Raw genomic sequence first — 22,857 nt, forward strand, 5'->3', positions numbered from 1 at the left:
CTCATATGATGAGCTCAGCAGATGAGCAGTTACATAAGCTCTTTTTTAAACCATACTTTCCCCTTCCACTCAACTTTCCATTGTTATTATTGGAAGCAGCACTCTGTGAACAGCAAGCGTCTAACAACTCCGTTTTGAGGCTTACCCTTCTTTTAGAACAGGGGTCCCCAAACTCGGCCCTCGAGGGCCGGCCTACTGCATGTTTTAGTTCTCTTGGTTTAACGTACCTGACTCAGATGATGGCTCGTTAGAAGGCCTAAGAAGAACATTGACCTGCTGAAAAGGTTGTTGGTGCCACCAGGGAGAGAACTAAAACGTGCTGGATGCCGGCCCTCGAGGACCGAGTTTGGTGACCCCTGTTTTAGAAGGTGTCACTAATTGGAGAACTGTAAGGTTAGCAGTCTTCCACTGTGGTTGAGAGCCATACATAATATTAATAATGAATTAAAACCCCGGTTTTTTTTGTCTTTCATAGCTTTCTGAGAAGTGGAATTCTGAATTCCACTTCTCTGATGAAAACCTGAATCATCAAAGTGGAACAGAAACATCACCCCGTGAGTGTGAGTTTTTAAATATAATTATTAGTAAAAATCAACTTCTTGATGATGACTTCTTGTATTTTTGCTAATGTATTTAGAATACTATAACGTCTATTGGCTAAATAAATGTGTTTACTGTATAAGCAAGCGTAAATACTGTAACACGTCGCGCGCGACGTCATTTTGAAACGTTGCAAAACAGTTTCTTCCGGGCCGCTCTTGAACGTCCCCCGGCTCTCATTGTGCAGCCGAGGAAACATCGGAAGGTTTCGACGACGTCGGTATGAAATGGCAGAAAGTGCCTGTGTCGCGGAAGCACCGAGATTAGGCTACGTAGGAGCTACACATGTTTACTGTGGCGACCCCGGCCTGCTGAACTGAGAGCTAACGGGAGTGAGTCTGTTTGGGGGGTGGGGGGACGTGGATTAAAGACCACCAGGATTTCCTGCCTAAAAAAACCCGTCCAGCTCGCGTCTGAGGGAGGCAGCAGGCGGCGGCGGCTGCAGGTCGACACTGCTGGAAATAACCGGAGAGGGGTGAGCTCTGCGTTTAGGTTTTTTTTTTCCCTACCTGTTTTCTCCGTGTTATTGTCAGCCGTGGGGGAGAGGGATGGGCCGAATGGAGTTGCTCTAAATTAGTGTAGCATTTAGGAAGAGCAGCACAGCAGGCAGGACAGGTCTGGCCTAAAGGCGAGAAGGCAGCCAGACAGAGTGACTGCTGAGAAGCACTCTACAGTTACATATTTATGACGGTGCTGCGCACACTTTAGCACGAGCTCGGACCGTAAATAAACCCCGGATCCCGTTTTTACTCATAAAACTATCACAATGTTGAGCTTTAACGGTGACCTCCACTCAGTGCTCATATAAACCCAGAATACCAGCTTCCATGTAAACACTAAGCACCAGTTGTTGCCTTTGAATACACCCTGCTTCCAGCAGCTAGCATCAAGTTGACTGCCTCAACTTTGAATGTGACTTAGCTCAATTGCTACCTTAAAAGACGACACTTTTTGTAGTAGGTAATACTGTAAGGACATGTTTGTGTAAACTAGCGTAAAAGGAAGCATATAGTCAAGTGTTTGCCTTTTTCTGATTCAAGCCTATGTTTTTATATGTTATTTTGTAATACGTCAATGCAACACCGGTTCATAAGTTTATGCTTCCCTAAACAGAATTTGATTTGGCGACCCAATTCCTGTTTCGATTATTTCATGAATAAATGGCTCATACATAATGTTCCTGTTAAGGGCTAGCATGAAACTGAATGAATGTAGAGCAAAAATAAACCACTGTCGTTTAAATATACTAACATATTTATCAGAATGGCTGATTTCATAAATAGACTTGGGTATGCACATTTGCCAAACTCATTAGTAGTTGACTACTGGCTATGTTGAATATTGTATCGGTTTTTTGATGTGGACAGCTGCTCACTACAAGGTAAAAAGACTATAGACTGTCAGTTGTTCTGTCATTTGCTTTTATCCATATGCTATTGGTGAGAAATTTTCAATTGAGTTAACTGCAGTGTCTGTAATCAATCAAAATTATTCACATTTTAATATAAAAATGTAGCATTTTTGCTGCTAAATTATTGAATAAGTAGACATATGAGCTTCACAACAAAAAATATTTATTGTTTTTAATCTGTTACTTGGGTTACTCAACTATATCAGATTAGTGCAACGTGCTATTATACCAATAGCATTGAGATGCTCTTTAAGGTTGAAGGAGTTGGCCTGCGATTAAGGAAGGGACCCGTTTGGTGTCGTCCTCTACCTTTAACTCCTTTAACTAAATGAACTGGAGATGTAGGTATTATTAATTTAGGGATGTGCCTCGCTCTCTGTGTCAGATATGGCACGCACGCACGCACGCACGCACGCACGCAGTTGTTGCCACAGCAACTGACAACAGCGCCACTATACGTTTCAAGATTCAACACCAAAGAACCCTCAAACATTTCCCCACACAAAGAACAGAACGTTAAGTTCGTTACAGTATTATGTTTTTAGGTCTGATGTTTATTTTGCGATTATTAATAAGTGATCGCTGTGGTAATCAGCTACTGCTGCTATTAGCTAATCTAACACAGTGGTGGTTGATTATCTAATTTAAACTCCTGATCTACTCATGATCTGCCAGAGAATTGGTGTGTGGGTTGCCGTTTTTTTTTTGTTTTTTTTTTACTGAATCGAAACGCAGGTCGACACTCTGCAGCACATCTACAAGTTAGTTGTCAAAGTCAAGCTAGCAAAACTGACCTACTTCCCTCTCCCTATTTTTTTTTTTATTAGATATTTTTCCTGACTTTGTTCTGTAGTCGTCATAGAGTTGACGATTAGTAGCAAAGCACTGCGTCCCTTTTTCTTTTATATATCATGCATATATTTAAGATTTAGCATGTTATGTTAGTAACTTGACAGCTAACACCAATGCTGGTCATCATCAGCGAGCAACATTTTACCGTCCAGCATGGAGCTGGGAAGTGTGACATCACGCTTCAACTTGCTTCAAAACGTAACACAACATCAACTATTGAACTGTTTTCAGTAGTTTCTTTGTTCCTGACCGTTCATCACTCACTTGCGGGTCGCCGGAATTCAGTCGGACACACCCATCTTCAGTGTCATTATTAATGACAGTGATCATAGCTGAAGCAAGCTGAGGTAGGTTTCAGCTTGCGTGTTGTCTGTGTTACCAGTAAATGCATCTTGTTCCACTATTGATCTGAGACGCCTGTGTAGTGATGTTTTTGGCTCCATGCACTGCACACTGCTGCAGGGGAATGCACCAAGAAACTTGACTCCTGCACCAAAAAGTGAAAGGTGGCCAGAGTCTCGGCGTGCACGCATCTGTACGTAAAGACGTGTGCCGAGTCGGTGGTTGAATGTGCTGTTTGTCTGTTGTCTGATCTGGTTGCAAAGAGCCAAATACCGTTGGAAGACACATTGCATGTCTCAGTTCGGTCAACAGTCACGTAGAATCATGGTCGGGTCCGTCTCTGTCCGGTTTCAGCGCCTCCTGTTCTGCCAGCGCTGCGCAAACAGGTCTGAAGCTCCTGTCTCGTGTTTCTGTGCAAATAAGACGTAAGGTGGTAAAACAAAGTTCATCCTCAATCAAACAGCTGGGTATAATATCAGGCTGAACTCCACATAAATACTTTTACTTTCATTTCTTTTTTCAGTATGTAAAATGGATTAACATTAGGTCTAGGGATGTAACTGACAGTTATTTTAGTAATCGTTAATTCCATCGATTATTCTGACAAATGAAGAAAATTGAAAACATCTGCAGATTTTTCATTTAACCACTTCAGCCTTTTTATACAATATTAGAAAAACGTATGTCTGTATATAAATGTCTTTTTCTTTTTTTTTAAATAAGAAAGTAAGCATTTATTGCATAAAGTACAATAACACAAACTTCCTTTAGTGAACATTTGCTCATTTGTATCAAAGAATGAATCTGCAGCTAAAAAAATAAATACTTCTAACATCACATATTGAGGTTAGAAGTATTTTTGGGGTTGGCGTGCATGACGTAACCAGCAGCATCCGGTTTAGGATCTTCAAAATAAAAGCTCCTCCAGACTTAATACATAGAACGGACATATTTAATTATTTCTTGCGCGGCCCGGTACCAATTGGTCCGCGGACCGATACCGGTCCGTGGCCCGGTGGTTGGGGACCACTGATGTAGAGGAATGATTCTTGTGAGTGGAGCATATCTGTTGTGTTGGACTGGACCTATGTTGTCATGGTTTTTCATCTTTAATGTGGGGTTTATTGATCTTTTACTTTCAGCAGTTGGAATCAAGGTGTGAGTTAACTATTGCTTTTGATACTGACAGTATCTCTGAGCAACATTTAGATGCTGTATGTTTTTGGTGCAGACCTCTGACCCCTCCCTCTGGGTTGTGTTTGGATATATCAGACCTCCCAGGTACATATTATTGTCTTTATGCGAACAGGAAGAGCACACCTGATGACTTAAACACAGTTATAGTCAAAACAAACCGGATCTGGATGTTCAGGGAGAACTTGATCATGGCCGAAATAGTCTGTTCACAAAAACATACTTTCTGTAGGGAGTAAATTTATACACTCTTAATGTCGGCTCTATTCACTTTGGCATTTTCATGTCAGAAGTGATTCAGCTTCTGCGACAAATTAAACTGACAGTTTTTGATTCTTTTTGGAAAAAAAAAGGCTAAATGTGATATGAAGGGGTGTTGATTTACTGTATATTATGTGGGGAAACTAACATGCTGTGGCAGAAACATCTCAAAGGTTAAAGATGGCAAACGTACCAGAATAATTAACAGTCCCTTAAATGGCCACACATAGTAGCCGTGGCTAAACGTTGAGATTGAAAGTGTGTTTTAATTGATTTTCTCAGATTTCTCAGGGACAGATGCACTGATTGGAATTGACTTCTGATTATTCTTTCTGCAATTGACAAGATGAAAAATTATTCTTGTAGCATCTCTGTACATTGCACCAAGTTACAGTCGACTTTGCATTTTCATCATGTGCAATCAATAAAGATTGCTAGGCTGCCATATTTGGTAGCACATGACTTTTTTTTTTGGGTGAACCCAATTTGTTTCCCACTTGCACCCCCTGTTTGATTTACACAACATAAAAAGACACTGATAACAAATGCCAGTTTAAAACAGGAGTGGACGAAATGTAAAAATGAAACATTAAAAATAAATCAATGTATGATTTAAGGGTAGCAGTAAATAAAAACATAAATATAGAGAAAATGATTAAATTAAATGTTGTAATAAATGAAAATATTGCATCGAATGCATACTGAATATGGAAACAAATTTGAAAAAGGATAGAAAACTGATAAAACTATATGATTAGGGAAGAAATCAAAATAAAATACTGATGTTACATTAATACTGTTAGAAATTCTAGAGAAATATTACCTTATGTCACATTATATAATCAATAAGTCCACTAATATCGGCTGGCCGATGTATCAGTTGACCTCTAATTCAAACTGTTTGGCAGTAATCTATCCATCCAGCTGGATGGACTTTCACTTTTATCTATTCCCAGAACTAATATGGATTTTATAAACCAATATGCTACATAGCTGGGGGAGATCATAAGGATGGAAACAAAGTAATACATAATTTAAACCAAACCACTCTGACAGCAGCTGGAAAATCTCATAAGGCAGGTTGGGAACTGGCGGATATTTGGGAAAAGAGCGAGTTACTTTTTCACCTAGGTCAAGTTGGTATGGAAAGATTTGAGTTTTCTTAATTAATTAAATCATCATTTGATTGTATGTAGTCAGAATGTCTTTTTCTAATTTCAGCAGTAGCTAAAACGTTGGTTGCTCTAAACCTTAAAGCACTACACCAAAGGTATTTTGCAGAAGTTGATGCTAAAGTGCTAAAGAGCTAACTTCATTTTGAATTCCATCTGCGTCAGGACCCCATCCTGACGCAGTGCAACACTGGGACTTCCACACCCTTGAACCCAATACATGCGCTCTACACACACTGCTAAAACACTGCAGAGCCAAAGAAATCCCCTGTGAAGTGTCCTCACTCTAAACCCAGCACTTACAAGTAAATCAGTTATACTTTGTTCCCTTAAGAGAGCAAAAGCAACAGGATATCAGGCCTGCTGTAGCTCTGATGCCGAGAAAATGTGTGGAAGGTGTCCCTGATAAGAATGGACAAGGACTGTTTTTACAGCTGTTGCTTTCTTATCTGTGTTTACTCTTGTGTATGTCTTTTTTTGTTGTTGTTTTAAACTAAACAGCCCCCTGTTAGCCTCATTCTGTAGGGGAAGATGACTGTGTTTTCGGCTCTTTAGTGATGTGAACACATTCTCCGTCTCTGTGTGCCCCAGGACGGTTTTGCTTAGATGCATTTCTGATCTGAGATGAGGTGAATATGGCAGGAGGGAAGGAGGAATACGATGCAGATGAAGCCAAGCAGAAAGCATCGGGCATCTCTCGGAGGAAAGGATCAGGCAGAAGTTGTTCAGGACTCTTGCTATTTATGTGTCACGCCACACAAATTCACTGGGATTCACTGGGATTTTATACCAGTGATCAACACACAGCAGTGGATAGTTGCTAATCGGAGGAACCACGGTTCATTTTGTTCTAGGAAAAAAAAGATGCAAAGAGTTTTTGCTGCATTAAGAATTACGTCGAAGACTGATCACTTATTGATCCTCCAACAGACATTTGCTAGTCAGTTGAGGGTTATACATCTGGAGACTGACATGTTTGTCCATTTGTCTTTGCAAAAATAATTTCAGGTCTGTGAGATTACATACAAAATGTCTGTGTACAGAATGTTTGAGCATCAATTCTCAGTTGAATTAACACGCCAGCCTTATGGCTTTTGCTGAGGGTACAATTGCTGAGGGTCTACAATTAAACAAAAATTTGGTTTGTGAATCAAATTCTGTAATTTAAATTATCAGTACTGTGTGAGTTTAGCGGCATGCCTTTTTCTTAAATTAAAAAAATATCAAAGAATTCATCAAAATACATACGATGGCCAGACTTCTAGGGCGGATAAGTGGTCGCATAATGTGATATGCATTAAACTAACAATTAGAAGCTGCAAAGACAAGCAATTTAAACACTGAAATCCATTTTTTAGCATTTTCAGCCTGCTGGTAGAGGCAGTAGGGTAATCCACCAGCAGTCCACCATGTTTTGTTTTCAAAAATGTTAAATGTTACAAAAATCTGGAGGTACATAGCAGGGATCATAATTTGGAAATAATAGAGTGTGACTCGAATGATCTGCTGCAGGAACGTTCAATGCATTAATTTTAAACATGGCTTAATCCGTCTTTGATCTTATCTATCATCCATGTCACTGGTACTGATGGATGAAAAACCCCATTTAAAATAAACAATGCTTAGCCTGGTGGGGATCAAGTGAAGCCTGGTGGCCCACCAGGTTTGTAGTCCACTGGAGCAAACTGATTCAGAACTCCCAGGATTAGGATTTGTGATTCTCTGTAGAATCGGTTTTCTTTACCTGTATTTTCCAGAGCACGTGTTGCAATGTAATCAATCTTTTCAACGTCAATGACTGACTTTTAATCAGACTGCTACTTTTGTGTCGCTCGCTTCCTGCCTTAACTGCACCCGGAACTGGGAGCTAAACTAAAGAACCGGAGTTACCTACGAATTAGAGGGGTGGGAGAAGAGGAAAAGACTTTTAGGTTTACTGATGGGAAGAGGGAATGGGCGGGGTAAGATGGCAGTATTAAGACAAGTCTCTGCAAAGAGAGGCATCTTCTCAGTTCAGTGCTCCAAATCCCACTAATGGTTTGTCATGCTCATACCCAGCATGAAACCCTGCTTCCTGCTTCCTGTCTCCCTCTGCCTGGATCACTGCTCCATAACCCCAACATTTAGATTTCATGTAGACGACATGTACAGCTCATCTGATGTGTTTCAGAGGCGCAGTAATCACTGAAATTGATGCCGTTTTGGATTGTATGCATGGCCAGGTTGATTTTCTGCCATCTGAATCAGAGCTTTTGCTGGTGACTGTAGACTTTAATTGAGTCTTGTAGAAGGAGGCTTGCATTTGCACATTAAAGATTGATCATTTATGACAACAATTCTCTTTAAAGAGTTGGTTTCATCCACATCGGAAGAAATCCATTTCAGTATAACTGCAGCTGCAGCGATTGTTTTCCGTTGTGTCTTGAGTTCTGCTGTGATGTTCTGTCCTGCTGATTTGGTCCAATTTGACCTGTAGGGATGCACCAATTAAAAATTTGGGCTGATAGCGAAATCTGATATCGATAGTGCTGTTACACCCAATAACCGTAATTCACCTATGCAGACTACTCCCCTAGGCAATAGACACCATAAAAAATGACCAGGAGGGAACGAGATGTAAATAAACGTCAGTTGTTAGATCTCCAGTTTTACTTATCGGACCGATACTGACATGTTAAACTATCAACATCTATTGTTTTGATGCATAGATTTTTAAAAAAATCAATAAGTCATATCAAAACAGAGTACCATGCTTATATGAGCCTCGCATTTAGTATAAAGTGAAAACAGTTGCTGCATTTCCATTAGAAAGGTGCACAAACTTTGTAAATATATTCCACTAATGTTAGAAAACTAATGTTAGAAAAACACAATTTTGCAATGGCAGCTTTTCCATTAAATAAGAAATGCAATTAAAATCACACATGAATAAGTTTGCTTGTATGATGATTCATTAAAAATCACGCCACACCACCATCCTCCTGCCACTTCCTGCGTCTTCTTATTTTCTGCCAGTAATAACATCAGACTGTTGATCATGTGACTCGTGTGATGTGAACAAAATGTTTCCAATACAGTTTTGTGAAATGGATGAATTTTGATGCCACCTCATCAGACTTTTTTACTAAAAAATGAATTTTGTTTTGTTTTTCCCCCAAAATTGGGGCGCTTTCTTTAAGCGAATTTATTCTAGAACTTCTAATTTGCGCAATTATATGGTCAATGGAAATGCAGCTGTTGTAGCAAGAGCAAGATCTCACTTTGGTTTTAAGTCAAATATTTCTATGGAAACAGATTCTAATGCTGTGTGTATTTGTGGAGACTTACTAACATTTAATATTTGATCAATAAAATATTTGATCAATAAAATATTTGATCAATAAAATATTTGCGAAGGGAGTCGTTGAAAATAACAGGTGGAATAAAAATATCTGGAGGAAGGTATGAGAGACAAATATTGATACCTTGAATTTTTCTAAGTTATAAATCTGTAAAAAAAAAAAAAAAAAATCAGTCGATCAAAATGTTTGTTGTCCATCCTTGTCACATCAATTGTGATCATTAATCCTGATGTAACTTATTATATACGTGCCAAACATGCTGACGATGCATGAAACGGACTAGTTAAGTTTTTTCTGTGTGTTACGCTTTGACACAAGTTGTGTGAAAACTTGATTTTGTTTAAATCCTAAGGTTTTTTTTTTTTTTTAATCTTGAGTTAAGTCCAACTTACAGAAACCCGGTGTTAAAGATGCTTTTGCTTTGTGAGGTACTGTCAGACCTGTATATCATTCTGCTGAACTGGGACCTGGGTGGCTGAGCTGGTTCTGTGTATAGTTTATGGTTTTCTATTTTTCTGCCTGTTGACAGTCAACAAAGCCTGAAAACTCTAAAAAACACTGAGTGGAATTTCACAGGTAGAGTTAAAACAACAACAACAACAAAAGCTCAATAATCAAGCAAGAAATCCCCAATAAATGGATCCATGCGATCTCTGTGGCGTGTTTCTATGTTTCAGGGTGTGTTTACTGACAGTTACATGATGTTATTTATTTGTTAGTTTTAAAATATATATATTTAAGACCAGAAACTAATTTCACCTCTAACAAAGTCTTATCTTTATTTAAAATGAGTTTTTATTGGACCTAAGCGTATGCTCTGTCTCCACTGCAGATCTTGAGAGGCCTGCCCTTCTTGGATGCCCAGCCTCAGAGTTCTACCAAGGTTTCATCATGAACCGGAACAAGCGTGAAAAGGAGTATTACAGCATAGACGTGGGTGATTCAACTTTTACGGTCCTGAAGCGCTACCAGAACCTCAGACCTATTGGATCCGGAGCACAGGGAATTGTCTGGTAAGTCTGGGTTTCTGACGGACACACACACAAAAAATAAACAAGTGCCGTTTGATGATATTTCAGTGTTTTTAACAAATATTAACTCTTATGTTCTACCTTTTGCTCTAGTGAATTGAATATTTACTGTTGTTTGTTATTGATACATAAACGGCACACAAGCTGCAAAGAAGTGCTAATGTGACTCCATGCCGGCCGTCGCCTCGTTCCTTCCTTCTTAATGTTTGTTTTGAGAGCAAAGGACAGAACTATTAGACATTATAGATGTGGGTCAGTTCGTTTATATTCATTGAACATTTTAGTGAAGTTTGGCAGATGGTAATGTGAAAAAAAAAAATTATAACTAGCAACAGGTTTTTTTCCTATCGTGACGCCATTTTCTATATACATAGTAGAGGTGTTTTCAGCATCCAGCTGAAGATGTGAGGGAAGACGTGTTTTTGATAAGAGTGCTCCGAAAAATAGGCCAGTGGATTTTCTTCATTTTGGGAGATCATATTTAGTCACTTTTCAGACAAAAAACAAACAAAAACACAAATTAAAGCTAAACAGATTAAATATCTAAACATAGGGGAAGAAAGAGAAAACCTTTTCCTTTGTTCTTGGGATTTTCTTTATTCTCTTGCAAAATAAATCGTAACGTATGTAAGAAATAAATGTGAAAAACTGTAGATAAAATTTTTCCCAGATGCATCATTGCTAACTGCGTCTTCCTCTCTTTTATTTCTGTCTCCTCAGTTCAGCGTATGACCACAACTTGGAGAGGAACGTTGCCATCAAGAAGCTGAGCCGGCCCTTCCAGAACCAAACCCACGCCAAGCGGGCCTACAGGGAGCTGGTGCTCATGAAATGTGTCAACCACAAGAACGTAAGAGCTCCTCTTCTACCGTTCTAATCTCCCCCTATGTTTGGCTCCAGCCATCACACAATTAAAGCTGACATTAAACAAACAAATATATGTTTGAGCCAGCACAGCGTCCAGAGTGACAAACGAGTCAGAATCAGTAGAGAGGACGAGATGTTCAGACGGAGCGAAGCCGACCCTGAGGGAATCTCTGGAAAATGTTAGCCGTCACTGTGCATCCCTCTAATTGGGCTGTATCTGTCTTCATTACAAAAACATCATCTACTGATATGCGGCCGTGTTCAGAGAGACGGAGAGTAAATGAGGAAGCTGCCGGCTCACCAGCATTCCCATTGTACATGAATCCACAACCACTGGTTTCCAGTTCTCCTGTTTACAAGATATTGTTTTAAAAAAAAAAGGAATCAGACTTTGGTTTCCAGCTTTACGTGAAACTAAAGGAACAGAACATGTATGTTTATGAAGAGCCATATTCCTGATGTAAATGTTGGTCATGCATTGAAGCCTGTTTAGTTTCAGTGTTCACTGCTGTCTCTGTGATGGATGCTTTTAACAAATAGCTCTCCCAAGGTTAAAATCTAAACGGCTTGTGTCTAGAATGTGTGGGGTCTGCAGAGATTATTACAAGTCCTGCATTTTGAAGGTTGTTTTTTTTCTGTTTTATTTCCCCAGATCATCGGCCTGTTGAACGTATTCACGCCTCAGAAGACGCTGGAGGAGTTCCAAGATGTGTGAGTGTTGATGTTTCTCTGGTTGTGAAGTTTAAGTTATTGGTTGGTTATTGGTTATTGGCTGCAGATAACCGTTATTTTAACTATCCATTATTTGCTCAATTGTTCAGAAGATGAATCGATAAACGGGATAAAACCTTTTGGCACATTCTGCAGATTTTTCATCTTAAATGTTATTAGAAATACATCGACAGATGCAAACAAGACAATTCAGTTCCTTCTTTTGAATAAGCATTTTATTGCCTAAGATGGAATAACACAGCTTTTCTTTAGTGGGTTTGAATCAGGTGATGGTAAATCTTTGCCATTAGAGGAGTTTTGAGTAAAATATATTAACACAGGTGTGTTTTTTTCATCTTAAATGCAAAATGTTTATGTATTTTTGTCAGTTTATTGAGCAAATAGCCATATTTTTGAGTTTGTATATCATCAATCAATTACTGTTATTGACTGGATGGCTGTTTCAATAACCGATTAATCACAATTAATACATTCAACACAATCAATCGTTTCAGCCCTACATTGTATAATAATGCAATCTCCCTCCAGATTTCAAGGCAACACGTAGCATTAACAAAGTTTGGATAAAGAACCAGTCCAGTTTAGAGCGCAGACAAACCTGAAAATGATGTCCATTTTTACTGATTCTCTGGTAGTTGTGGATGTTTGGTTTATGATCGTTGTGAAATATTCTGACATAACTCATGAAAGTCTTTGTTTTATGGAAACTGGTTCCGGTCACATTTCCTTTCAGTCTGGATTGTTTTATCTATGATATATTAGAATGTAATTGAAGGAATTGGCATTAGAATGGTTGTAAAAAAAACAAAATATTAATTTTCCTGCTTTGAAGTTTATAGTGTTAAACTGGGTTTGCCTCAACAAAAATGTGCCTGTAGTAAGTTTTTAAATTTCCTAAAAATGGAGTATATCTCAGTGATGCATTTCAGTAGGTCACATCAGATTACATAAATTGGAAATGATTATTGTTTTATGAAGTATGATGAGCGCTCCCATGATTAATGCAACAAGAAGAATGTGTGTGTGTGTAATAGAAATGGTATGGTGCTCTATGCGGCTCCGTCTGCCTGATTGGAGCTAAAAAGGAAAGTGGACAAATCACTGCTGGAGGGCTTCCAGACTCAGCCAGCGATGGAGGATGGACACTCCATTTAGGTTGTTGTTTGTTTACATGAACACACGCGTGCATCACTGGAGCCGTGACTGCATGTTGTTGAAATTTGTGAAAACGCGCATGGAGCTGGCATTTGTTCTCCATTTTTAGACAATGGTATTTCCAGCTGCAGAGCGGCATCAACGCAGGACGAGCTCCTGTAGCACAGCCTGGTTTAGGCCAACATGGGGAGGTTATGCTGCAGTGCCTCCTTTTGTGAGGAGCCGTGGTAACAGGCGTTTCTCTGCAGGTATCTAGTGATGGAGCTGATGGACGCCAACCTGTGTCAAGTGATTCAGATGGAGCTGGACCACGAGAGGCTGTCCTACCTGCTCTACCAGATGCTGTGTGGGATTAAACACCTCCATGCTGCAGGCATCATACACAGGGTGGGTCCTGCTGACACCCCGTCTGTTGGACAGCCGCCGCTGTCCACCACTAGCTGTTACTATATGTCACCATCCATCATTATTTTTCTCTATCCATTACGATGCATCTGCATTCATCGTTATCTGTTGCTATTCTTCACTATCCATCGCTGTCTGTCTCTATCCGTTACCACGTGTCGCTATCGTGCGCTATTTTTCTGATCTGTGTTGCTATCTATTTATTATCCATCTATCCGTCTGTCTGTTTTTTAAAATGTTTTTTTGTTTTTTTGCACATTCTGTATTCAAATCTTGACCTTAGTACAAATTAAACTTTTTGATTAATAGTTTAAAAATGTTAATTTTCTGTCATTTTCAGACTGAAAATGTACTCATTTCTGTAATAAACATGTAGGAACTCTCAAGTGACTCAAACCAAAACAGAATATTTCATTTCCTGTAATGAACCAAACTCTGTCAGCTCGATCAGTTTTTAACGGTCTGTTATGTTTTTGTGTTTTCGGTGCAGGACCTGAAGCCCAGCAACATTGTAGTAAAGTCTGACTGCACACTGAAGATCCTGGACTTCGGCCTGGCCAGGACCGCTGCCACCGGCCTCCTCATGACGCCCTACGTAGTGACCCGTTACTACCGTGCCCCTGAGGTCATCCTGGGCATGGGTTACCAGGCCAACGGTGAGTGATGGAGAAGGCGAGGAATGGCCAATCAGGGACTGCCGTCTGGGCCGCTGCTTGTCCCTAATCCCACCGCCTTCTCCCTCCTGCTGAGGTGTTTCACCAGCACTTCCCAAACAAACACACACACACACACACACACACACACACACACACACACACACACACACACACACAGATTCGGTAAAGGTTACACTCAGAGGGGAAGTTGGCATGTGGGGCATCCTTGCTTTGTGGGGTGAACGTCCTGTGTGAAGACTCCGGTGGTGGCAGCAGTGCTTCAGCATGTGTTTGATGTTTTATTTAAAAGTTTCTGGTTTTGAGCTTAATAAGGCCTGGCTAAAAGCTGCCAGTATGAGAAACAGGCTCCTGTGCATGACTCGGCAGCTTCTCCTTCTCCTTCCGACCTGGATAGAGATCCCAAACACAACCTTCTAGTTGTGTTTGTGTTTTGTTAGACCAACAGAAAGTGGAGGAAAAGGATTCATGGTTTTCAGAATCTTTTAACAAATAGAAATCGAAAAATCTGTGACCTGGATACGAAAAGTTGAAGTGACATGAATACTTATCTTTTTTGCCAGACAGAAACTGCTCCACTAAAATCAGAGCCAGAATTAGTTTGCAGTGTTTATCTGTGAGGCAAGTGTAACAGTCTGGCAGGAATGACAGGTTTCCATTTCCCCCTCCTAATCAAAATGGCGTCTTCCTGAAAGCACCATAGTCCACAGATATGGTAGCCAGTGAGCAGTGCATAATAATAACCACTAGGTGAGTTTTAGGTGATTACAGCTTGATAATCTTGCAGTATTTTTGAGGTGTTGAACAGTGAAACGCTGGCCCTAATTCTTCCTGCTGACCTGTTGCATCTGTGGCTCCCCTTCTTTTCTCCCTCCTCCAACGCTGCGCTCATGTAGTGGATATATGGGCTGTGGGCTGCATTATGGCAGAAATGGTTCGCCACAAAATCCTTTTCCCTGGAAGGGATTGTATCCTTGAGCTGCTTGACAGAACATTTGCACCAAGTCTTTCATGTTCACTTTTTCTCCTGTCAAATGCAACTATTAAAATTCAATTTCTTTGAATTTTTGCCCCGTCCCTCTGGCGCTGTGACTTGCTGCCACCCACCTGCTGTCTCTACGGATACACTGACGACTCTATCCGCTCGAGCAGCAACATTGTCGCTAGCGGCGCCGTGACTGTCACATGAAAGACCCGAATGGAATTTTAATAGTTTGCTTTTCAACAGAGGAGAAGTCAAAATATCATAAATTAGCCTTATTCATCCTCCTGCTGCTGTTGTTATTTGTAGCTCCATCAGTAAAGAGATGTCTCTTTTTTTGGTTATGTTTGCATGAAATAAAATTGTAAATATCTGTTGTGGGGTGCAGTGATCATATAGAAGCTGCATTGATGCACAGAAACCAGAGTCAGAGTCCCACATTTAAGGGATTGTTCAACATCAAAACAATCCCTTAAATTTGACTTCTTAAAAAGGAGTCAAATTCAAAAACACAAATTTGGGTGCATCGATAAATCAGCAATAATAATAAAGGGCTTCGGCTAGGGATGCACTGATGGCAGTTTACAGGCTGACAGACGTTTTTTTCTTTAATGTGAGATTTTTGTGTGCTAAATATAGAGACAAACTTGCTAAGTCAGCTATGACCGACTACGTTCACACAGCAGGTTTTGATGCACAATTCTGATTTTTAACGTAGATCAAGATCAGCCGATGCTAGCATGTGCTAGCATCGCAATGGTCTGAAAATTGGCCAGTGTCCCCTTTCATCCTGCTGTGAAAGGGGACAGTCTCCTTCTACACACACACACACACACACACACACACACACACACACACACACAAAAGTCAGATTTGGGCCACTTCCATATCTGGTATTAATTCAGAGACGTATCCAACATTTATTACTGCAAAGCGTCTGCAGTCTGAATGGTCATGTTGCATTTTATCCGACTTTTAAGTCATTGACGTGAAACAACGCGAGATGTAATTCTGCACCAGAAGACGTAAACAGTGGCTGCAAATTACAGTGATGAACTATAAAAGACGTTTGCAGACGTGCATCACATCATAGTCCCACCGCTCTTAGTCCCGACTACGTATCTAGAGAAGAAGCTGTAGTCGACGCTCCACAAATGGTCATTGCTATTAGTTATTCTTCATTTTTAATATCTCCCTTTATGCTGTTGAGCTTGTGACGATGCTGTTGGCTGATATTGCTGAATAAACGTTAGAACTGACCCATAGTCGGATGTATCCATTATTATTTCCATAAGCAGTGCGCCGCTGTATGGCATCTATGGGGTCGCTTTAGGTTTCTAAACTATTCACAAATAAAGTGACTGCTGCCGCATTTAATTAGTAGTCTGACCACTCCAAAAAAAAAAGGAGCAATTTCAACTATAAAAAAAAAAAATCCTAACTGGGCATCAAGATTTGCTGTGTGAACGTAGCTATAGTTACCCACACTGTTTCCATGATGGCAGCTTTGTTGATTATATTTAGCAACTTGTCAGACAAGAAAGATCTTTGGCATCGGCAAATCTTTTTTTATTTATTTATTTTTTTAAATCAGTGATCGGTCAGAGAACTACAATCGGTGTCCCTCTAACAAGAACCCCCTTTAAAACATGCTATTAATCTGTTTCAGTAGATAAAGCTTTGTGGGACCCTGACCTCTACCAGAGTTTACTGAACCGCATGAAATCATCCCGTTGTCACGCCACTTCATGTCCATCATGAGTTTTACTTTTGATCCCTCCCTCTCCCCCCCTATTTTGTTTTTATTGTTGTCCTGTTTGCTTTCTTTTTTTGGTTTGCATGCTAATTTGGTGGTTGTCATTTCATTTTTTAGTTGATGTCTGGTCTGTTGGATGCATCATGGCTGAAATGGTCCGAGGTAGTGTGTTGTTTCCAGGCACTGATCGTATCCTTAAGTTAAACCTCCATCCAACTGCTCCCCTGCCTCCCACCCCTCCACCTCACTGTAATCTGAATATTTCGGTCTCTGTGTTTGTCAGTCATCTTTGCACACAAAACTAGACCTTCAAGTTTTCTCCACATTAAATGAGCTTTAGATAAAGTTCAGCAACTTTCAATGCTGTGTTGAGGTTGGAGAGACGTCTCCTCCTGTTCGGATTACCAACATTTACAGGTGTTTCAGCATAACTTTCCAACGTAAAAAATTCAAAAATAGTCCATTTTAGTTTTTCAATAAACTAATTTTATGTACTCTGAAAAAAGATATCCAGGTTTAAAGAAACTTTACAGCATCGGATGATTTTCTGCTATGACATTTTTGCCATAAAAATTGCTCACATGTTCTCATTATTCTTCAAGTTACACGGCTTTTATAAGAGGATGTAAGCTGACTTAGAAGTGTTAGCTGGCTCAAAGTCACAGTGGATTTTAAAAGTTTACCGCCTCCTCCATCTCATACCAGGTTTTTGTCATGTTGAAAATAGAAATTTGGCCACAATCAATGATTTCAGAACTTTATCAGCCTTTATTGTGACGTAAAACTTGGACACTTCAGTAGAAAACAAACCAAAATATTCAGCAAAAAAACTAACTAAATAAATAAATGACTGCAGAAGTGTGCACACGCTCCTATAACAGTGACTTTAACTGGAATTAACCAAGGGGGGAGGGCGAGACGAGCAGCGCCACATGAAGAGTGATTCACAGCGCTAAGACCCGCCTCCTGGCTCTGATTGGTTGTTTCTTGTTAGCACTGAAAACGTCCAATCCAGTGCTAAATACTGAGATAATAATAATAATGAGATCATTATCTAATTATACTGTCAAGACATAATGACAGTTTCAACAAATATGTAAAAAAAAAAAGTATATATATTTTTAAATTAAATCTTAAGGATGTACACATTTATGCAATCACATTAATTTAGGCCTTTGATTTTGTAGGTTGAAAAAGTTAATAAATGATATTTACCAGTTGTGTTGAGACTTTTTATATGTTTAGGCTAATACGCTGCTAATTCTTCAAGTTATGTTCATATGTGAATCATAAAACAAACTAAGTTTAAGAAAAAAATATGATTTGGAAAAATAATCATTTTGAGAGCTTTTATATATAATTTTTGACCACAAAAAAGCCAACTGTTATCTTCAGTCAGCTTTATACATACAGTCCTATCCTCTGTGTTTATTGTAAAGGTGGAACAAAGATGTCAACAAACATTTAGTTGTTGTGTGTTCCATCTGTATTTATGTGGTGTGTTTTGTTTTTTTTCTCTTTACAAAGAAAACCAAATTCTTATATTTCAGCCTCTGGGTTTGTTAAAGGTGAGCAACTCAAACTTCAGCTGACATGTAAAACAATCGGTAGCTGTCATTAGAAATCCTTGCAATGTAAAGAAGCCAGTGTTGGTAAGTAGATCCTCTCAGTGAGGCTGACTGGAAAACATCCGTCTTCAGAAAAATGTATTTTCCTCTTCATCTAAGGCCATGATTGGAACGTTTGCACATCCATCCCTGTAGTTTTCTTAATATCATTCACACAAGATATTGACCAGTGGAACAAGGTGATCGAGCAGCTGGGGACGCCGTCTCAGGAGTTCCTCATGAAGCTCAACCAGTCGGTGAGGACCTACGTGGAGAACCGGCCGCGTTACGCCGGCTACAGCTTTGAGAAGCTCTTCCCTGACGTCCTGTTCCCTGCTGACTCTGAACACAACAAGTTGAAAGGTGAGCGCCAGTTGGTCTTCCTTTGGTTCCCAATCTGTTAAAAGGCTGGTGTGAAGGTTTACATGAACCTACAAAAAATGTTTTCGGGTGTTTTTCTTTTTCCAAGACATTTCTAACCTGTCGGGTAAAGGTAACTACTTTAGAAATGGCTGCTACACCTATAAGCTACTTGATCGAGCAGAGATTGGAATCTGACCTAGAGGAACTTTAAACTACATTGCAACTGTTTAATTCCAGCTACTTAAAAACTCTTGTACTCCTTCAAAATTGTCTGAAATAAGCCTTTTCCCTTTTTTGCTCATTTTTTTTGAAGCTGTTTCCTATTTGTCAGCTGTCACTCCCTGCTTCGTCTCCCACCACCTCCGACATCCGGTTCCAGCTGGAAATGAATCACACTTCCAAATGACAAACCCACTCAGCTGGAACAGATTAGAAATCTAACCTGATTTATTTATTTTTTCCATTTTCTCGTTCCTCCCAGCGAGCCAAGCCAGGGACCTTCTATCCAAAATGCTGGTAATAGACGCTTCCAAGCGGATCTCTGTGGACGAGGCTCTCCAGCACCCTTACATTAATGTGTGGTACGATCCGACTGAAGTGGAGGCAGTAAGTACTTCAGCTCAAACCTAAGATATGTTAGAAGCAACGGGTCACGATGGACTTATCTCTCAAAGCCACAGAACCTACTTTATTTGTGCTTATTTAGAAAATACAATCATCATATTTAAATCTTTGGGCTAATTAGATGTAACTCTCAATACGTACTTTAAAAGTATCGTTGGAGAAGCTCTTTCTGTAGTTTCCCACATTAATGATACTTAAAACATAAAGAGTCTTAAAATGTCTGAAATTGATTAATAAAAAGGTAAGTTGGCCTTAAATACGTTAATCACAAATCTTACATTTTGCAATGGCAGGACTGTTGATGTCTATGTAGATCAGACAACTTTATTGTGTCCATGTTACTCGAGGCAGTCGAGGCTAACGGTAACTAGCTAGCTTGCTTTTTTTTGCGTCTGTCCTAGTGCCAATTTATCTGCATTTAGCTGGACGGGGTTAATTTTATTCACCATTGTATCACTTTTGTTGCCAACCTATATGATGCTACGTTTATTCAGACTATAGAAAGCCGTATGCAGTGTGACAAGCATAAAAATACTGCCAAGAGCCACAAACAAACCACAGAAATGTCAAGTTTGCTCCGTTGGTGGCTGATACAGAATAGAGCCACATATGCAGCTATGATAACAAGTAAAGAAAGAGATTTAAAGGAACGGTACATACCAGCCTGTAATATAACCACTATGTTACAAGTCTTGATACACTTAAATTTAATTCATAATGGTCTTAAATTTGCACTGGTGAATCCTACAGAAACCCTGTAGACTTTAGTTCTACAGTCTTGACTAAAAATAGACATTTGTGCTGCAAAGTTCAGCCTTTGAATTCAGAGATAAACATGAGAACTTTCTTCAGAAACACAATGACTCATCCGACACATCATGATTTATGGTGGTAATCAGGCAGATTGGCATATGGAGCAAATTGCTGCTTTCATTTGTCTCCTCTGTGTCACGAACGCTGAACATTCAGATTTGACAAGTGCGTTTCTACACACACTGTGGTGCGGCGCCTCATTATCACATCAGCTCTGAGGCCGTCTCTGGATGGAGAAGACGGGTCGTTTCTGTTCTGTACAAACAAACTTTAACTTGTGGTTGAGAGGTAACTGGGTTGGATGAATGTGTGAATCCATTAAGGCAAAAAAAAAAAGAAAGATCAACAATGTGTACAAAGCATAATATGAAAACTGAGACTTACTTGTTTTGAATACATAATATTGTAGGTTTTTTATTTTACCCTAAATATTTACAGGCCTCTGGAAATTTATTCACATCCCCTTGACTTTTTCTATGTTTTAATCACATTGTTTAAGTAAACAAACAACTACTGAAGGAAACACACAAACCTCTGAAGAAGACACAAAACACAACTACCTTCTTCACAAAAGGGAAAGAAAGTAAGAGTGCCGTCAGATTCCAGCTGTTGTAGGATTTCTCTTTTGTCTTTGATAAAAGACCACAATCTTATTTCTCCTGCTAGCTCTAGACACTTGTTTGTTTTGGTTGTAATTACCCAGAATGCCCTGTGCTGTAGTCAGCTCCTTGCTTTTGAAGCGGTCTCTGTTTTGCCTAAAATCCTGTGACTGGGCTCAGTTGACATGAACTCTGGTACAGTTTGAATTCATTTGTGAACACCAGGTAGACCAGAGACCGCTCCAAAAGCAGGAAGTTGAGTATTGTGCAGGGCATCCTGGGTAAATACACCAAAACAAATGCACAAGTGTAGCGCTAACAAGAGAAATGACTCAGTGTTTTGCCAAAGACAAAAGACAAATCCTGACGGCACTCCATTTTTGTTTCTATTTTGTGAAGAAGGACGTTGCGCTTCTTAAGAGGCTTTCATGTCGTTTCCGTCTGTGTTTTTTGGTGTAGCGCCACCACAGGTGAGGAGGTAAAGTGTTTGATTCAACAATATCACAAATGTTGCATCTTTGGTCTCCAGTCAAACAGAGTCTACCAAGATACTGTCTGGTGTGAAAACACCCTAAGAAAACCATCAATGATGAAGATGTTGAACACTTTAAAGCAAAGTTAGGGCCATAACACAATATTCAAAGTTTTGGACATTTCATCCACCCAATCCAATATTATAAAATAGAAACATCCACAAACCATGAAAATTCAAGGTGTGGATTAGGATTAGAAACCAGTGACGCGCACACTGCAGACATCCAGGCTGTCTGCCTCGAGGGATTGTTCACTCACTCTGAACTGCCCGGTCATTTAACAATGAGTGTTTCTGCTTCCTGTTGCTCGTTGTTGAGGAGAAACATTCAACAGGCAGACTAAAGCGTCCGACCGCGTGTCTGTGTCTCTGCTTTGTTTTAAAGCCGCCGCCCGCCATCACAGACAAGCAGCTGGACGAGCGGGAGCACACAGTGGAGGAGTGGAAAGGTAAAGAAGCTCTCGTCTTTTTTTTCCACACCCCGTGAACAGAAACTCTTCACTTCATCTAACCCAGAAATCTAACGTTTCCTAGTGCATTTTCTGAATCATTTTAGACTAAACCAACCTGGAGAATGCTGTTGTGGCACATTTAGTAAATATCAATTTACACTCTCAGTACTCTGCACCAACATGACTGTCATTTATTTAATAAATGCCCCTGGTGGCTGCGTGGTGGATAGTTACTGTTGCCTAGCAGCAAGAAGGTCAAGAGTTTAAATCCGGGTCTGGGGTTTTTCTGCTTGGACAACAGATTGGTGGACGCTCCTCACTAGACTCTACAAATATTTCCACTTTTTCTATTTCATTTTGTATCATGTGGAAAAATCTGTGGAAAAAAAAAAAAAGAATTTTAAAAGTGTTGTAGATTTATCAAGCAAATTCAGACAGCTTAGAATATAAAAACAATCACATGCAACATGTTTCTTTTTTTTTTTTTTTTATCTATTTCTGTACTAGTTTTGTTTTGTTTTTCTCAGCATGTTTCAAAATGTTCCTTAAAAATGTCACGTCTGTCATTTTACAAACAGATTATCTTTTTTTCCTACAGTAAATCCCTAAAAGTTTATTTTCAAAGTAACCAAAGTATTTGCATAACCGTGATGCACAGAGAGACTACATCTAGATCACCAAACTCTGACAGTTTCTTTTCTCCCTCTGTTACATTTTGAGCTGAATGAACCAAAGAGAAGCTGAATGCAGAAGCTTGTTTTGTTCCATTTGTGCAGAGTTGATATATAAAGAAGTGCTGGACTGGGAGGAAAGGACGAAGAACGGTGTCATCAGGGGACAGCCTGCATCTATAGGTTGGTGGAGTGTTATTGTGTTTGAGCAACGTTGCATTTTCTTTTTTTTTATTCAAACCTTTATTCCTATAATCTTTCATTTTCAAATAGTACTCCTGCAATCAGCTTCCCATATCCATCAAGTTTGAGCAGTGTACAAATATCCATGTTCCTGACTTTTGTTGCCCTTCTTTAATGTCGCTAACCTCTCAACCAGCTCAACCATTTTTTATGTCTGGAAAGTACTAAAGCTTTTAAT

The 22,857-nt window shown here is 39.6% G+C and overlaps 2 protein-coding genes across 8 annotated transcripts in view; one reads left to right on the forward strand and one right to left on the reverse strand.

The window, feature by feature from the left end:
• frmpd2 (FERM and PDZ domain containing 2) overlaps nucleotides 1–1,404 on the reverse strand; it is a 29,611-nt gene extending 28,207 nt beyond the window's left edge. Inside the window, 1 exon segment of the mRNA XM_044102997.1 lies at nucleotides 1,110–1,404. The gene's annotated coding sequence lies outside the window, so the exon portion shown is untranslated.
• mapk8b (mitogen-activated protein kinase 8b) overlaps nucleotides 1–22,857 on the forward strand; it is a 76,186-nt gene that overhangs the window by 47,195 nt on the left and 6,134 nt on the right. For 2 of the 7 annotated variants that reach the window (XM_044102996.1, XM_044102990.1), the window contains exons 1-11: nucleotides 764–1,075; nucleotides 10,006–10,186; nucleotides 10,925–11,054; nucleotides 11,724–11,782; nucleotides 13,207–13,345; nucleotides 13,854–14,019; nucleotides 14,934–15,005; nucleotides 18,563–18,745; nucleotides 19,227–19,351; nucleotides 21,699–21,762; nucleotides 22,542–22,619. In XM_044102996.1, coding sequence (XP_043958931.1) covers nucleotides 10,065–10,186; nucleotides 10,925–11,054; nucleotides 11,724–11,782; nucleotides 13,207–13,345; nucleotides 13,854–14,019; nucleotides 14,934–15,005; nucleotides 18,563–18,745; nucleotides 19,227–19,351; nucleotides 21,699–21,762; nucleotides 22,542–22,619 — 1,138 coding nt within the window. In that variant the 5' untranslated portion in view covers nucleotides 764–1,075; nucleotides 10,006–10,064. Of the gene's footprint in view, nucleotides 1–475; nucleotides 561–763; nucleotides 1,076–2,480; nucleotides 2,527–10,005; nucleotides 10,187–10,924; nucleotides 11,055–11,723; nucleotides 11,783–13,206; nucleotides 13,346–13,853; nucleotides 14,020–14,933; nucleotides 15,006–16,892; nucleotides 16,965–18,562; nucleotides 18,746–19,226; nucleotides 19,352–21,698; nucleotides 21,763–22,541; nucleotides 22,620–22,857 lie in introns of those variants that run through there. The other 5 variants (XM_044102992.1, XM_044102989.1, XM_044102994.1 and 2 more) reach the window with 5 other exon arrangements.

This window comes from Gambusia affinis, linkage group LG20 (genome assembly GCF_019740435.1).
Source record: "Gambusia affinis linkage group LG20, SWU_Gaff_1.0, whole genome shotgun sequence".
Taxonomy (NCBI): Eukaryota; Metazoa; Chordata; class Actinopteri; order Cyprinodontiformes; family Poeciliidae; genus Gambusia; species Gambusia affinis.